The sequence below is a fragment of the Canis lupus genome, chromosome 30 (assembly GCF_003254725.2).
Source record: "Canis lupus dingo isolate Sandy chromosome 30, ASM325472v2, whole genome shotgun sequence".
NCBI classification, from domain to species: Eukaryota; Metazoa; Chordata; class Mammalia; order Carnivora; family Canidae; genus Canis; species Canis lupus.
In genome coordinates this window covers 35666410-35681975 of record NC_064272.1, presented here as the reverse complement: position 1 = coordinate 35681975, position 15566 = coordinate 35666410, and the positions used below count along the sequence as shown (strand labels likewise).

The following is a 15566-nucleotide window of genomic DNA, read 5'->3' as shown; positions in this document are numbered from 1 at the left end:
TGATCTATTGTTTTTTTTTTATTTCTTTTTTTTTTTGATGTTTTTTTTTTTTATTTCTATATCACTTATTTCTGCTCTAATCTTAATTATTTCCCTTCTCCTGATTTTAGGCTTTATTGGCTATTCTTTTTCCAGCTCCTTCAAGTGTTAGGTTAGGTTTTGTATTTGAGACTTTTCTTGCTTCTTGAGGAAGGCTTATATTACTTAATACCCACTTTCCTCTTATGACCACCTTTGCTGTGTCCCAAAGGTAGTGGACTGTTGTGTTTTCATTTTCATTTGCTTCCATGTTTTGTTTTGTTTTTTTCTTCTTCTTTAATTTCCTGGTTACTCCATTGTTTAGTAGGATGCTCTTTAACCTCCATGTATTTGTGGTCTTTCTAAATTTTTTCTTATGGTTGACTTCAAGTTTCATAGCATTGTGGTCAGAAAATATGTATGGTATGATCTCTGTCTTTTTTGCTGGTTGAGGCCTGACTGACCCAGTATGTGATCTCTTCTGGAGAATGCTCCATGTGCACTCAATATGAATGTGTATTCTGCTGCTTTAGGTCCATCTCCTCACTTTCAATCTGTAGGTGTCTTAGGTCTAAAATGAGTCTGTTGTACACAGTGTTTTAGATGGGTCTTGTTTTTTAATCCATTCTGACACCCTGTGTCTTTTGATTGGAGCTTTTAGTCCACTCACATACAGAGTAATTATTGATAGATATGTACTTACTGCCATTTTATTACTTGTTTTGTGCTTATTTTTGAAGATTTTCCCTGATCCTTTCTTGTCTTTCTCTCTTTCATGGTTTGCTGATTTTCTTTAGTGATTTATTTGGATTTCTTTCTCTTTATTCTTTGCATGTTTATTAGTTGCTTTTGATAAATAGTTAGTATTAGGTTTGTATGTAACATCTTTTGTTTTGCATATAGCAGTCCATATTAAGTAGATGGTCATTTAAGTTTCACCCTCTTTTTTTCTCCTCTTCACCCTCATGTTTTAAGTATTTTGTGTTCTTTTTTGGTTAGTTTCTTGACTGATTTTTTACAGAAATATTCATTTTTACTGCTTTCGTGTTTCTTAGCATTATGCTGTCACTTTTGGTCTCTCCTTTCCACTCAAAGTGTCCCCTTTAATATTTCTGGTAGGGCTGGTTTAATGGTCACAAAACTCCTTCAGTTTTTGTTTGTCTGGGAAACTCTTTATCTCTCCTTCTATTCTGAATGATAAGCCTTGCTGGGTGGAGTATTCTTGGCTGAAGATCTTTCCCATGCAGTACTTTGGATATATCATGCCACTCCCTTCTGGCTTGCAAAATTCCTGTTAAGAAAATCTTCTGCTAGCTATACTTATGGATTTTCCCTTGTAAGTTACTGACTTCTTTTGTCTTGATGCTTTTAAGATTTTTATTTATCACTGTATTTTGTATATTTAATAACAATATGGTTTGGTGTGAGTCTGCTTTTGTTGATTTTGATGGGAGTTCTATGTACTTCCTCTGGATCTTGATATCTGTTTCCTTCCCCAGAGTAGTACAATTTTCAGCTGTTATTTCTTTGCCTAAATTTTTTGCCCTCTTTTCTCTCTCATATTCTTCTGGGACTCCTATAATATGAATGTTACTATGTTTCATGGAGTCACTCATTTTCCTAGAATAAGTTTATTCTTGTTTTGCATTCTTTTTTCTCTCTTTTGTTTAGCTTGGTTACTTTACATTACTCTGTCTTCTAGGGCATTAATTTGGTCCTCTGCTTCTTCCAGTCTGCTGTTCATTCCATCAGGTATATTTCTCATTTCATTTAATGAACCCTTTACTTCTGATATGTTATTCCTTATCTTTGTGGTAAGGGCCTCATTGATGTCTTCCACTCTTTTCTCAAGTCTAATGAGTATCCTTGTGGTCATTGTTTTAATTTCTCTATCAGATGTGTTACTTATATCTGTTTTGCTTAGATCTCTGGCCATGGCCTTGTCCTTTTCTTTCATTTGGGATAAATTTCTCTGTCTCCTCATTTTGTCTGCCTCTCTGTGTCCAATTTTTTATGTCAAGAATGTCACTTATGTTTTCTGCTCTTGAAAGTATTGAAGAGGAGGTATCAGAGTGCCCTGCTGGTACAGTGTCCCCTCTTTACGAGAGCCTATCACTTCTAGAGAGTATCCTGTGTGTGTCTTACACCTTCCTGTTGTGTGTAAGTCACTTTTCCTTTCATTGCCATGATCTGCAGACTCTCTGCCTGTTGTGGGCTATGCTTACTCTCTGCAGTGTTAGTGGGACTCAGACAGGCCAGCTCTGACAGGATGTGTCCACCAGGGAACTTGGGAACAGGGCATATTGTTAGCAAAATTAGCATTGGGCCACTAGTTTTGTGATGGATCCGTAAAGTGCTGCAATGGCTGGGAGCATGAGGCTGGGTGTGGCAGTGCAATAATGGCTGGGTTTCACTGAGCCTGGTGCATCACAGTGGCTAGGAGTGTGTGGCTAGGTACTGCTGCTTGTGAATGGCAGCAGCAGTGTACCCAGTGACTGGGCAGGATAAATGCAGCTTTAACAGAATTTTCCTTAAGGGTTGCATAGGTGGCTCAGTGGGCTAAGCGTCTGCCTTCAGCTCAGGTCATGATCCCAGGGTCCTGGAATTGAGCCCTGCATCAGGTTCCCTGCTCAGTGGAGAGTTTGCTTACTCCTCTCCCTCTGCCCCTTCCCCTACTTATGCTGTCTCTCTCTCAAGTAAATAAATAAAAAATCTTAAATTTTTTTTTTCCTTGATCCTGGGCCAAGGCTTTAAGTGTCTATGCAGCCCCATCTCCCCCAGGTGGCTCTGTGTTTTTGCTGGGGGTGGGGTGCAGGGGAGAAAAATGGTTTTCAAAGAAGTCCCCCAACAGGCTCCAAAATCAGCGTTAATATACTGGTCTCCTCTTTGCCCCCAGCACTGTGTAAACTGCCATTTTTATGTTGCCTCTCCACACTGGTTGTCTAAGAGCAACAACCCATCTGTCACTTGCCCTCCCAACTCATCCAGTGCTGCGTCAGCTGACTTTTAAAGCTCTAGATTCCAAGTCCCATTGGTTTTCCAAACTCACTGAATTCAGCTCTTTTTTGTTTTAAAGATTTTATTTATTTATTTGACAGAGCACAAGCAGGGAGAGTTGCAGGCAGAGGGAGAGGGAAAAGCAGGCCCTTCCACTGAGCAGGAAGGCCCTTCCACTGAGCATCTGCAGGGCTCGATTCCAGAACCTCGAGATCATGACCTGAGCTGAAGGCAGGCACTTAACCAATTGAGCCACCCAGTTCCTTTGAGTTTTAAAGCCAAACCTTAAGGGTATTATTCTTCCTCGTGTGAGCTACCTGGGTCAAGGATCCGTTTCTTTGCCTTCTCTGCACATGTAGCTCCTTCCCTCCTATGGGAAGTCTTCCTCTACTTTTCTGATTTTCCTAACCTTTCAGATGAGCTTCTTCTCTGTATTTAGTTGTGGAGTTTCTTCTGCCTGTCTTCAGTTAACTCACTCTCTGGTTTATTGACTTGGATACAGGTGATACCTACTTGTAAACGTGGGACAGGATGAGCTGAGTCCTCCTACATTTGCATTTTTTCAATCAATACGTATTTATTAAGAAACATTGGAAATATAGAGAAAATAATAAGGAATAAAATGCAGTCATTGACAGAAATAGTCACTTTTAAAATCTTGTTCTCTTTCTATTCTGTATGTTAGTAAATTGAACACCAATAAAAAATTTAAAAAAAAATAAAATAAAGGGATCCCTGGGTGGCGCAGCGGTTTGGCGCCTGCCGTTGGCCCAGGGTGTGATCCTGGAGACCCGGGATCGAATCCCACATCAGGCTCCCGGTGCATGGAGCCTGCTTCTCCCTCTGCCTGTGTCTCTGCCTCTCTCTCTCTGTGACTATCATAAATAAATAAAAATTAAAAAAAAAATAAATAAAATAAAATAAAATCTTGTTCTCTTTCAACTTTTTTCTCTGATTTATGTTGGTACATAATAATGTCAAAAGAAATCAGAGATTCATTCTTGTGAACTGGCTGTCATTTGCCTCTAGACAATGTTAGACAAACATAGAGCTCAATTCTAGCCAAGTTATCCTTTTATAGACTTCATGCAGATTAACTTTATCCTATTAACATCACTTCTTGAGCTAGAATAAATGTAGTTACTAATATACACATGGTTTCTGAATTAAGCTATAATTCAGTTGTACTTCCCTAAGTTTTATCAGTTGGATTTTGAATGATCACAGAACAATTTCTTGCATAATTTCTAATGCTGGTTATTTATTTTGCAATTTTTGAAGGCTATTTTTGTGTATTTCCCAGTTTAAATAGAAGTACTTATTTTTCCTTAAGCATACTATTCCTTTTTATGCCCCTGCTCATTTTGTGTATTCAATTCAATCATTACCTCCTCCTGCCTCCATGATACCTTTTCATCTATAGAAACAGCTACTTTTTTCTTTCTGCTTCCATTGTACGCTGTGGAACTTTTACCATCTGCTGTCAATACCTGTTTTCAAAGTCACTGCTTCAGGTCTCAGTGTCTTGGTCTGTATCTCAGCCAACAGGGGTAGGGAAAAGGCGACAGATCCCATAACTCTAGGCATGAACTACAAGTGGCACACACAACTTACAATTACATTTCATTGTTCAGAACCACTCATGGGGCTGTTCACAGATGCAAAAGAGGCTGGAATATGTACATTTTAGACAATCATGTGCCTAGCAACATTATTCCAGTTCCTGACACATGGTAAGCATCTATAAATATTTAATTGGATGAGTGAATGCATGAGTGATTTCAAAGGGCTGCAGGGTCTCCCCTGTACTCTTGTCCAGCCTTATTTCTCACTATTCTTTACTTGATCTAGCCATCATAATCTTCTCACTGATCTGACCAGTTCTTCTTATTTCATTTTTTTTTTAAATTTTTATTTATTTATGATAGTCACACAGAGAGAGAGAGAGAGAGAGGCAGAGACACAGGCAGAGGGAGAAGCAGGCTCCATGCACTGGGAGCCCGACGTGGGATTCGATCCCGGGTCTCCAGGATCGCGCCCTGGGCCAGAGGCAGGCGCCAAACCGCTGCGCCACCCAGGGATCCCTCTTCTTATTTCATTTTCGTTTTTTTCCATTTTCCTTCCCCTCTCTTCTCTATGCCCTTCCCATCCTTCTCCTCTACCCTGCCCCCTTTTCATTTTGACATAATTGTAGAGTTACAGAAAATTTGCAGGAGAAATAAAAAAACACTGTGTTTCTTCACCTAGATTTATTCACATTTTACCAGTTGTCCCAGTGTTTTCTCTTTATAGCAAAGGGTCTTTGTTGTATTCAGTTGTCATGCCTTTTTAGGCTTTTTTAATCTGGAACAATTCCTCAGTCTTAGGTTTCATTGCATTGACATTGTTGAACAACGTATGCCAGTTATTTTTTAAAATGGTTCCTCAGTTTGAGTTTGTCTTATATTTCTTCATGATTAAATCCAGGCTATGCACTTTGGGCATGGCATACCATGGAAGAGATGCTGTGATTTTTCAGTGTTTGATATCAGGAGATATCATATCTATCTGTTGCATTACATTTGATGTCAGTAAGGGTATTTCAAAAAAGAAAAAAACCAGCAGATTTACTATTATTTTTCTTTGTAATTGATGAGTATCTTGTGGGAAGATACTTGAGACTGTGTAAATATCCTCATATTCCTTCAAACTCTTACCCACTAGTTTTAATATCCTTGATGATTATTGACAAAATGAGTTATTACTATGATGGTTGCCAAATGGTGTTTATTTAAATTCCATTTGTTCTATATTCATTATAGATGAATGTTCTATATTCATTAGTTGAATTTTTGCCAAGAAGGTGAGTTTTTCCTTCTAATTTATAGCCTGAAGGGGCTCCCACTGAACAAATTTGTGACAGTTTGACATTGAAATAAATGACAGGAAAAGATGATAATAATCCATTGAATAAAATAAGAATCTGTGAATCTATACTGATATAATTTCTTTTTGAAGAGTATTTCTTTTTCTAATAGATAATAAATTTATATTGTTAAAACATCTTTTAAAAGTGTGTATACTGGGAAGTCTAACTGCCCCTTTCCCCTCTTCGTCCATTGTCCTTTTAGTTACCTCTTTATCTTCCCAATGTTTCTTTATTCAATATAAGAAATAAGACACATGCTTATTTTCTATCCTTTCTCACACAAAATGTAGCATATTATATAATAATATCATAATGTTCTTTTGTGTCTTGCTTTTATCATTGAATAATATATTTAGGAAATCACTCTGTGTCTCTGGTAGACAGAAGGCTAAAGAAGTGCTTAAGTTCTTGTCCCCTGGTTATTCGATCAAACTCCAAACTAGGCACTACAGTTGGAATAAGGTTGCCAAATCATCTCACTATTTTTATTTATTTTTTTAAGGATTTTATTTATTCATGCGAGACACAGAGAGAGAGGCAGAGACACAGGCAGAGGGAGAAGCAGGCTCCATGCAGGGAGCCCTATGTGGGACTCATCCTGGGACTCCAGGATCATGCCCTGGGCCGAAAGCAGACACTTAACCCCTGAGCCACGTAGGCTTCCCACCTCACTGTTTTTAACATAAAAAAGTTTATCCTGGGTTGTGCAGATGAGCCCGATATAATCAGAAGAGGAAGTCAGAAGAGTCAGAGAGATGTAGTTGAAGAAAGATGCAGAAGATGGGTAGAAGTCAGAGAAAGAAGCATGAGAAGGATGGAGTCTGCTGTTGGTAGCTTTGAAGATGGAGAAAGGGCATCGAATAACCATAGAAGCTGAGTTAGCTGGCTAGTACGGGAACAGGATTTCCATCCTAAAACTGCATGGAATTGAAATGTGTCAACAGTATGAATGAGATTGGAAATAGATTATTCTTCAGAGCTTCCTGAAAGGCATTTTGGCTCGGTGAGACTTGTATCTGACTTCTAGCCTATAAAACCCTGGGAGGTTATGAATGGGTACAATTGTTCAATTGTTTTAAACTGCTAAGTTTATGGTAATTTGTTAAAACAGCAATAGAAAACTAATATAGTAGTTGTTCATAGAAATCTGTCTGATATTCCTTTCTGGACCATTGGGTTATTTCTTTTTCTTCTGTTACAAATATATAATAATGGCACAATGAATAACCATGTGTATGGGAGAGAGAATGGACAGGGATTCCTAGGATTGGAATTCCATAATATAGGGTCCTGCCTATATTACCTGAAGGAGTAATCGCATTTCTCAGTTTCAGCTATGAAATAGAGTTGTTAAATTTTTAGATTTTGCCAGTCTGGTATATAAGGAGTATTTTATCTCCCTGTAATTTTAGTTTGCTATTCTTTTATCAGTGAGCTTGAGTATCACTTATGCTTCAGTACCATTTACATTTTTTTTTCCTGTAGCATGTATATTTATGTTCACTGCCTGCTTTTCTATTGGAGTTTGGTCTTCTTTCTCAATTTCTAGGAACTTCCTATATGAGGGAAATTACTTTTTGTCTGTGATGTGAGTTGTAAATATGTTTCCCCAGTTTGTCAGTTATCTCTCAATACTGCCTTTTAATATTACTTGCCATGTAGAAAATTTTTACTTTTATGAAATTTGACCAGTTCTTTTCTTTCATGCCTTCTGAATTTTGAGTCACAGACTTTCCCCCCACCTAAAGGTTATAAAGAAATTTTCAGTTACTTTCTTCTAATACTTTAATGGTCACATTTTTTACATTTAAATTCTGATCTTCGTGGAGTTATCCTGGTATATTGTATGAATTACAAATCTAATTTTACCTCTTACCAAACCCATCATCATTTATTTAAAAGTCTGGCTGTACCTGTCTACTTTGAGATGTCAACCGTTTTGCACGCTAATTTCCCCTTTATCTTGGATCTTTTTATCCTGTTCCACTAATTGATCTGAATATTCTTTAGCCAAGTTCCACACTACTTGAACTAGTGAGCTTTTAGTGAGTTCTCCCTAATTTTCTTTTTCTTTTTTTAAGATTTTACTTATTTATTTGAGAGGGGAAAGAGAGGACACACAAACTAGGGGAAAGGGCAGAGGGGGAGGGAGAAGCAGACTTCTCTCTGAGCATGGAGTCTCATGCAGGACTCCATCCCAGGACCCCAAGACCATGACTTGAGCCAAAGGTAGATGCTTAACTGACTGAGTCACCCAGGTGCCCCCCTAATTTTCTTTTTCAGATCTTTTCTAACTATTTTTATTTACTTTTCCATATTGACTTTGAATTCTGTCATCTGACTTGAGGGGAAGAAATCTTGGAGTACTTTTACTTAGATTACTTTATATTGGGCAGCCTGGTTGGCTCAGCAGTTTAAATAAATAAAATCTTTGAAAAAAAAAAGAGATTACCTTATATTTATAAATTAACATACAGAGAACTGACATCTTTATGATTTTATATCTTTTCATCTGTGCAAGTCTATTTTTGTGTCCATTAAGAACGTTTTAAAGGTTTCCATATATAGTTTTTAAAATTATTTAATGCTGTATTTATTACTGGGTATTTTATCTCAGCAGAGATCATCACTATAGTTAACAGTATGGTGTATATTCTTCTATGCTTTTTCTATACTTATATAAACTCTTTAATAGTTTTCAAAGTAATATGCAGGAGTTTCTGAGATAATTTCAGAGATTTTGCAAAATTAAAGCTATTTTCATAATAATAATGTTATTTTCCTTTTTTTCACTAAGTTGAACAAGAGGGAATCATAAGTGAACTACTGACAGCTTAGCACAAAACAAGGCAGTTTCTCCAAATGAGAATGGGAAATATGCTCTAGTAGCTGCATATGGTTTTTGTCTCCAAAAAAAATCACTTGCACAATTGAACTGTAAACTGATTTAGCCTTTGAAAAAACTGTGACAGGGGATCCCTGGGTGGCTCAGCAGTTTAGCTCCTGCCTTTGGCCCAGGGCGCAATCCTGGAGTCCCTCCCAGGACTGAGTCTCACGTCGGGCTCCCAGCATGGAGCCTGCTTCTCCCTCCTCCTGTGTCTCTGCCTCTCTCTCTCTCTCTCACTCTCTCTCTCTCTATCATAAATCAATCAATCTTAAAAAAATTTTTTTTAAACTGTGACAAAATTCATATGACCTTCACCATTTTAACCATTTTAAGTATATACTTTGATGAATTTTAGTATATTGACTATATTAGGCAACTACCACCACTACATAATTCCAGAATATTTTCATCACCTGCAGAGCAAAGTCTGTACTCACTGAGCAGTCACTCCCATTCTCTTTTCCTCCAGTCCTTTTTTTTTTTTTTTAAGATTGTATTTATTTATTTAAGAGAAGGAGAACAAACAAGCCAGGGGAGTGGCAGGCAGAGGGAGAGGGAAGAGGGAGTGGGGCTCGATCCTAGGATCCTGGGATCATGACCTGAGCCAAAGACAGATGCTTAAGCAACTGAGCCACTCAGGTGCCCCTCTCCTCCAGTCCTGAAAACCACCAATCACTTTTTGTCTCAATGGATTTGCCTTTTATGGACATTTCATATTGGTAAAAAATAATCATAAAATATTGGCCTTTTCTGTCTGTCTTCTTTCCCTTAGCATACTGTTCTGAAGATTCATTCATGTTGTAGCATGTATGGTAATTCATTCCTTTTTATAACCAAGTAATATTCCATTGTATAGATACACTTCATTTTATTTATCCATTGATTAGTTTATTGACTTCGGGGTTTTTCCACTTTTTGAGTATTAGGAGTAATGCTACTATGAACATTTGTGTACAAGTTTTTATATCAATATGTGTTTCTGGCATCTTTTTTCATAGTTAATAGAAACACTTTTTACTTTTACTTTATTGAAAGGCTATATTCATTCAGACTTTGGTACTTGGCAACTGTTTTCTGAAGATGAACTAAGTGACTCTGTCACTTCAAGGAAAACACACAACAATATTAGTTAACAGTGGTATTTGAGGTTTCAAGCAAAGATTAGAATTGTGGAAAACTTGTATCTGCCATTGAGAGTGTGACAAATTTCCCGTAAAGAATTTTCTCATGAGATTGGTGGTAATATGAAGGAATGTGACCTTTTGAGAGTGTATAATGAAATGTGTCAACATTTACAAGAGGTGCATAACTCATTGCACCAGTATTTTTTAGGTAACCAATGCATAACACTGTAAAATCATATATAGGTGAAATGTCCATTTGAAGTATAGGATAGACTAAAAAAATTTTTCAAAAAGCTTGAGACAAGTGTACTTCTAGTGTAATTTATCTCTTCTGAGAGTATAATTCAATGATTTTTAGTAAATTTATACAGTCATAACCATCATTCTAATTTTAGAACATTTCATCACTATAAAGGATTTTTTTGTTGCCTATTTGCAGTCATTGCCCTTTACCATCCCCAGCTGTAGACAACTGCTAATGTATTATCTGTTTCTGTAGTTTTACTGTAGAATGGAATCCTATAAATGGAATCATACGATGTATAGTTTTTGCATATGGCTTCTCAACATAATGGTTTTTTGAGGTTTATCGATGTTGTGTATATCAGTAGTTTGGTCTTTTATAGTACTGAAATACTATCCCATTGTATGGCTATACCACAGTCAATCTATCCTTTTATTATTTGATGGGTTATTTGGATCTTTTCTACTTTTTTGACATAATGAATAATGCTGCTATGAACATTCTCATACAGGTTTTCTGTAGACATAGATTTCAGTTAGTTCTCCTAATTATAAACCTAAAAATGGAATTTCTGAGCCATATGGTAACTCTGTATTTAACATTTTCAGAAACTACCTGTTTTCCAAATAAGTGCACCATTTTACAATTCCACCTGCAATATCTGAGAGTTCTGGTCTCTCCGCATCCTTAACCAACAGATATTGTTATCTTTTTAATTATAACCATTCTAGTGGGTATGCAGTAGTATCTCATCATGCGTTTCCCAGATGATTAATAATTTTGAGCATCTTTTCATGTGTCTATTGGCCAATTGTAGTTTTTTTTAATAAACTTAACTGTTTTGTCAATTTTTAAAAAAAGATTTGAGAAAGAGAGAGAGAGACCATGAGCAGGGGAGGGGCAGAGGGAGAAACAGACTCTTGGCTGAGTAGGGAGCCCTATGATGTGGGGCTCCATCCCAGGACTCTGAAATCATGACCTGAGCTTAAGGCAGCCGCTTAACCTACTGAGCCACCCAGGCCCCCCAATTTGTCCATTTTTAAATCAAGTTATCATCTCATTATTGAGTTGTAACAGTTCTTCATATATTCCAGATAGAAGTCTAGATAGAAGATAAAAAGTTTGCAAAGATTTTCTCTGGAGTCTGTGGCTTATCTTTATCTTTTTAATGCTACTGCACATTTTAATGAAGCCCAGAACAATGGATTTGATGCAGAGTTCATTGGTGTGATTTTAGATTCCATATTTCAGTTAACCTTTAAGTTACCATTTGTAGAGTTTTGATGTTGTATTATTTTCTGAAAGGACTTTTAAATTACTTGTCCATTTTCCAATTTCATATCTGTATGAAGGCAGATTTTCTTCATGTATTTCAAACTAAACTGCATGGTGTCAACATACTGAATGTAGAAATGGATATGAGAATTTCTTTTATTAATCCAGACATAAAAGAGATTTACAAAAATGTAAAATACCCATCCTTTTGTTACCACTTTGATTTAACCTATATAGTTGTTTTTTCATGAAAATGTACTCATGTTACATTGTAATATGTTTAATGTTAATGTCAAGTGAATTGGGTAAATACTTGAAATTTATTTCAGTTTTAGTTTCTAATATATATCAATAGGTATGACTCATAAACAAGTTCTTTGAAGTCATTAATAATTTTCAAAAATGTAAAAGGTTCTTGAGGCTGAAATAAAATTTGAGAACCATTGCTTTTATTATTTTACATGCTAAATTCAGAGTCACATAAGACCGCTCTCATATGTTTGTAGCATTGCTTTCTAATATTCATACAAGTTGGTCTTGTTTCTCTACCAGATTGTTAGGTTTTTGAAAACAAGGACCCATATGTATTGCTTTTATTCGTTTTCTCAGAAGATCGTGTTTATTCCTGGAATAAGTGTCCATTGAATACTTAGCAAGGGATTGAAGGATTTCCTATTGGCTGACCATGTTAGGGCAGCATTTACTATGTTGGCTTTAACATAAATAGCTATAATTTTTTTCATTCAGGTGGAAGAACACAATGGTCACATCTTTAAGGCCACCCAGTATAGCATCCCTACATACTGTGAGTACTGCTCTTCTTTGATATGGATAATGGACCGAGCATCTGTTTGCAAATGTAAGTATGAATGATGTTTTTTTTTTTCTTTTAAAGGATTTCATCCAGCTTTATCCCATTAATTCCAGACATTTCACCATGAACCTCCTGTTTACTCTAAAATCTTGTCACATCTGGCAGAACCCATGTACTTAGTTAGATGCCCATACATCCATTCTTTGAAGCGGAAAATAAAGTCCAGAGACCTGAACTGACTTCCTCAGGTTTTCAGGGATCCCATTTTAAGCTTGTGACTAAGAAGGGTCCAGGCCCCTCTCTCTGAACTCACAGCCAAGCCACTCTTCTAGAGTTTTTTTATCCACATCTAATAACCTGAGAACTCAATTTGAGTTTCTCTGAAGCCAGAGAAAGAGCTGCTCTGAGGGAAGACCTCTACCCTGTCATCATACTGTTACTGTGTTTATTACTCAGTATAAGTTTTGAGGAGTTTTTTTAACCACTTGATATTTCTGTTTTCTAAGTTTACTTATATCTTCTTTTAACATAAAGGAGTAATTTATACTTCCTGATTCTTCAGCCACCTCTTACCATACTCTTTGTATACCCAAACCAGGTATTTTAGATATTGTTTGCTCATTGTACTTGTGGCTTACCTTATCTGAAATGCTCTTCTCCCAGATGTTAGTTTGACTATTTCAATTAATCTATGTCTCGACTCAAAGGTTACCTCTTAGAGAACTCTTTCCTTACTCTTCTGTTGAAAATGCCACTTTGTCCCCCTTACTCAGTTTAATAATTGTCATAGCGCTTATCACTACCCAAAATTATATTAAGTATTTGTTTGTTTTGTTTGTCAGTCTGTCCACTAGAATGTATGCTCTGTAAGGTCAGAAACTTAATTGTTTCTTCTGTATCACTAGTGTCTAGCAGTGCAGGTATTATAAGTTTTGGTAAGTTTTTACTGGGTAGATAGTTGGATGAGTAATGAAAAAATTATTAGATTATAACCAAAAAGATGCTTTTTTCTACTATAATCTTTTCATCAGAATGTATAAGTCCTAGAATGTGAGTTGAAACTTTTTATAGGTCACCTTAGTTCTGGCTTACAGAGGACCTTTAGCTTATGCTTTTGTCATGCCATACACCTACTGTGGTGCTTTGAGTAATTCTGTGAGGTTTTGCTTACTAGTGGACCAGAATTGAATGAATGAAATGTTAAGAAGGGCTTGGTGCAGTAGGACAAGAATGAAACTCATGTTTGCCTCAGTGAAATCACCATTATTGCTTGAAATGTTCACTTGTTCTGACATTCACTAGTGGTTTCTTTTTTTATTATCAATAGTCTAAAAAAAACAGTGAGAGAAAAATGGGAAGTAGTTTGCTATTAACTTGACAGTTTAATGTTAGTCTGAAGCCTGTAAGTTTGGTTCAATTTTGTTTTGAAACTGAAAATGTGGGACACCTAGGTGGCCCAGCAGTTGGGCGTCTGCCTTTGGCCCAGGGTGTGATCTCGGGGTCCTAGGATTGAGTCCCACATTGGGCTTCCTACAGGGACCCTGCTTTTCCCTCTACCTATGTATCTGCCTCTCTCTTAGGGTCTTTCATGAATAAATAAATAAAATCTTTAAAAAAACCTGAAAATGTAAGAAATCTGCTTTTTTATGACTTGTGTGGGCTTGGTTTAGTTTCTTAATAGAATTAACTAACTATGATTATACTGGTGATTTCATCAGTAGAATTATATGGCCTCCCTCTCAGCCTTGAAAACCCCACATTGTACTTTAGAAGTTCAAGGATATTTAGGTGTTTATATCCAGGAGCCAGAGCTGGTGTAGCAAAATGACATAGGTCAAATATATTTCAATATTCTCCTCTCACTACTTCTTCCCACTTGTCAACTGCCTAGCCACCTTGTTCTCTCCTGCTCAAGGAATAATTTCTCTTCTGAACATTTACTTTATCTTGTCTTCCCAGTCACAACTGATACTGTTTATGTTCTGGTTCCTCAGAGCTCTATTCTGAACTTTCTAAGATTATAAGGCCTCTCTACTATCTTAATGTGCTATGTACCTTGTTTTTCTTTCAGTAAGTGTCTTTGGCAGTGATGCTTTTCTTATCCATTGGAATGAGTCTTAATAGGTATTTCTGGCATTTGAGCAGATTGTGGAGCAAGTATATTAGGAGAGCATAAAGACTAATTTGTGAATCAAGCCAGAAAGAAAATATTCTGTAGGAATATGGTGGGAGCATACGAAAGCTTTTTCAGAGACAGAAGTTAGAAATTTTAGGCATATTTTTCAACTTCATTTTTTTAAATAGAATATGTTAAAACCCTTTTTTTATTCTAACAACATGCCAAGTATGTATATGATATTATAGCAGTATCATGTTTAAAGAAAAAAATTAATCCAAATAAAGTTTTTATAATAAAGTAAAATTTTAAAGTTCTTGTCATTGATGTACAGATTTCTAAAAATGCTGCATTCTTACCCTGTTTTTCAGTATGCAAATATGCTTGCCATAAGAAATGCTGTCTAAAAACCACAGCCAAGTGCTCTAAAAAGGTAAGAAATTATCACCTATGAATAATAAATAACAGATATATTGATCTTCTCTGCCTTGTGAAAGAAATCAAGTCCTCTTTGATGGTTTTATAGAACAGTGGTTTTCAAACTTTTTGACCACAAATGACAGAAATATATTTTGTGTCGTGATCCAGCATACATATATAGAAAGATATATTTGTATAATTGGGTGGATTTTCCTGGAACTATATGTACCTTTACTACTTGGAAGAGCTACTAAACTGATTTCACTGCTAATAGTTTGTTAAAACACTGCTTTTAAAGATTGCCTACTTCATTAAATACTCATAAGTCTTCCTCAGAATTGTCTTGAAAGTAGTCGGCTATAACTAAAGATTTTAACATCAACAACAAAATCCACCAGCAGCCCATTGGTGTTTTTGTATATTTCTACTTGGATATGTATTATGATACTTTATCTTCAAGGAAACACTGATTTTTTTTTAAAGATTTCAGGCTTTCATTGATATATAGTCATTTAAAAAAATTTATTAGTCATATATTGATGGTTGTGACAATACTATGCAAATCTGAACTGTAATATAAACGTATGTGTGTATTATTTACAGCCCATGTACAGAATTTGCATCTGTTCCAAATTAGTTGACAAATCATGGCAAGGTACAAAGTGAAATTTTATTCAAGGCTTAAAATACAATGAATGTGGGACATTTGCTTCCAGCTAAGATGGAATAGCTTGTGGCAGACTAATCCATGCTGAGAATATCT

General features: G+C 36.2%; 1 protein-coding gene across 13 annotated transcripts in view; it reads left to right on the top strand.

Annotated features, from left to right (window-relative positions):
* Positions 1–15566, top strand: part of MYO9A (myosin IXA) — a 263941-nt gene that overhangs the window by 208763 nt on the left and 39612 nt on the right. For all 13 annotated transcript variants that reach the window (XM_025472276.3, XM_025472279.3, XM_025472280.3 and 10 more), the window contains 2 exons: positions 12201–12312; positions 14755–14816. In XM_025472276.3, the coding sequence (XP_025328061.3) occupies positions 12201–12312; positions 14755–14816 (174 nt within the window). The remainder of the gene's footprint in view (positions 1–12200; positions 12313–14754; positions 14817–15566) is intronic.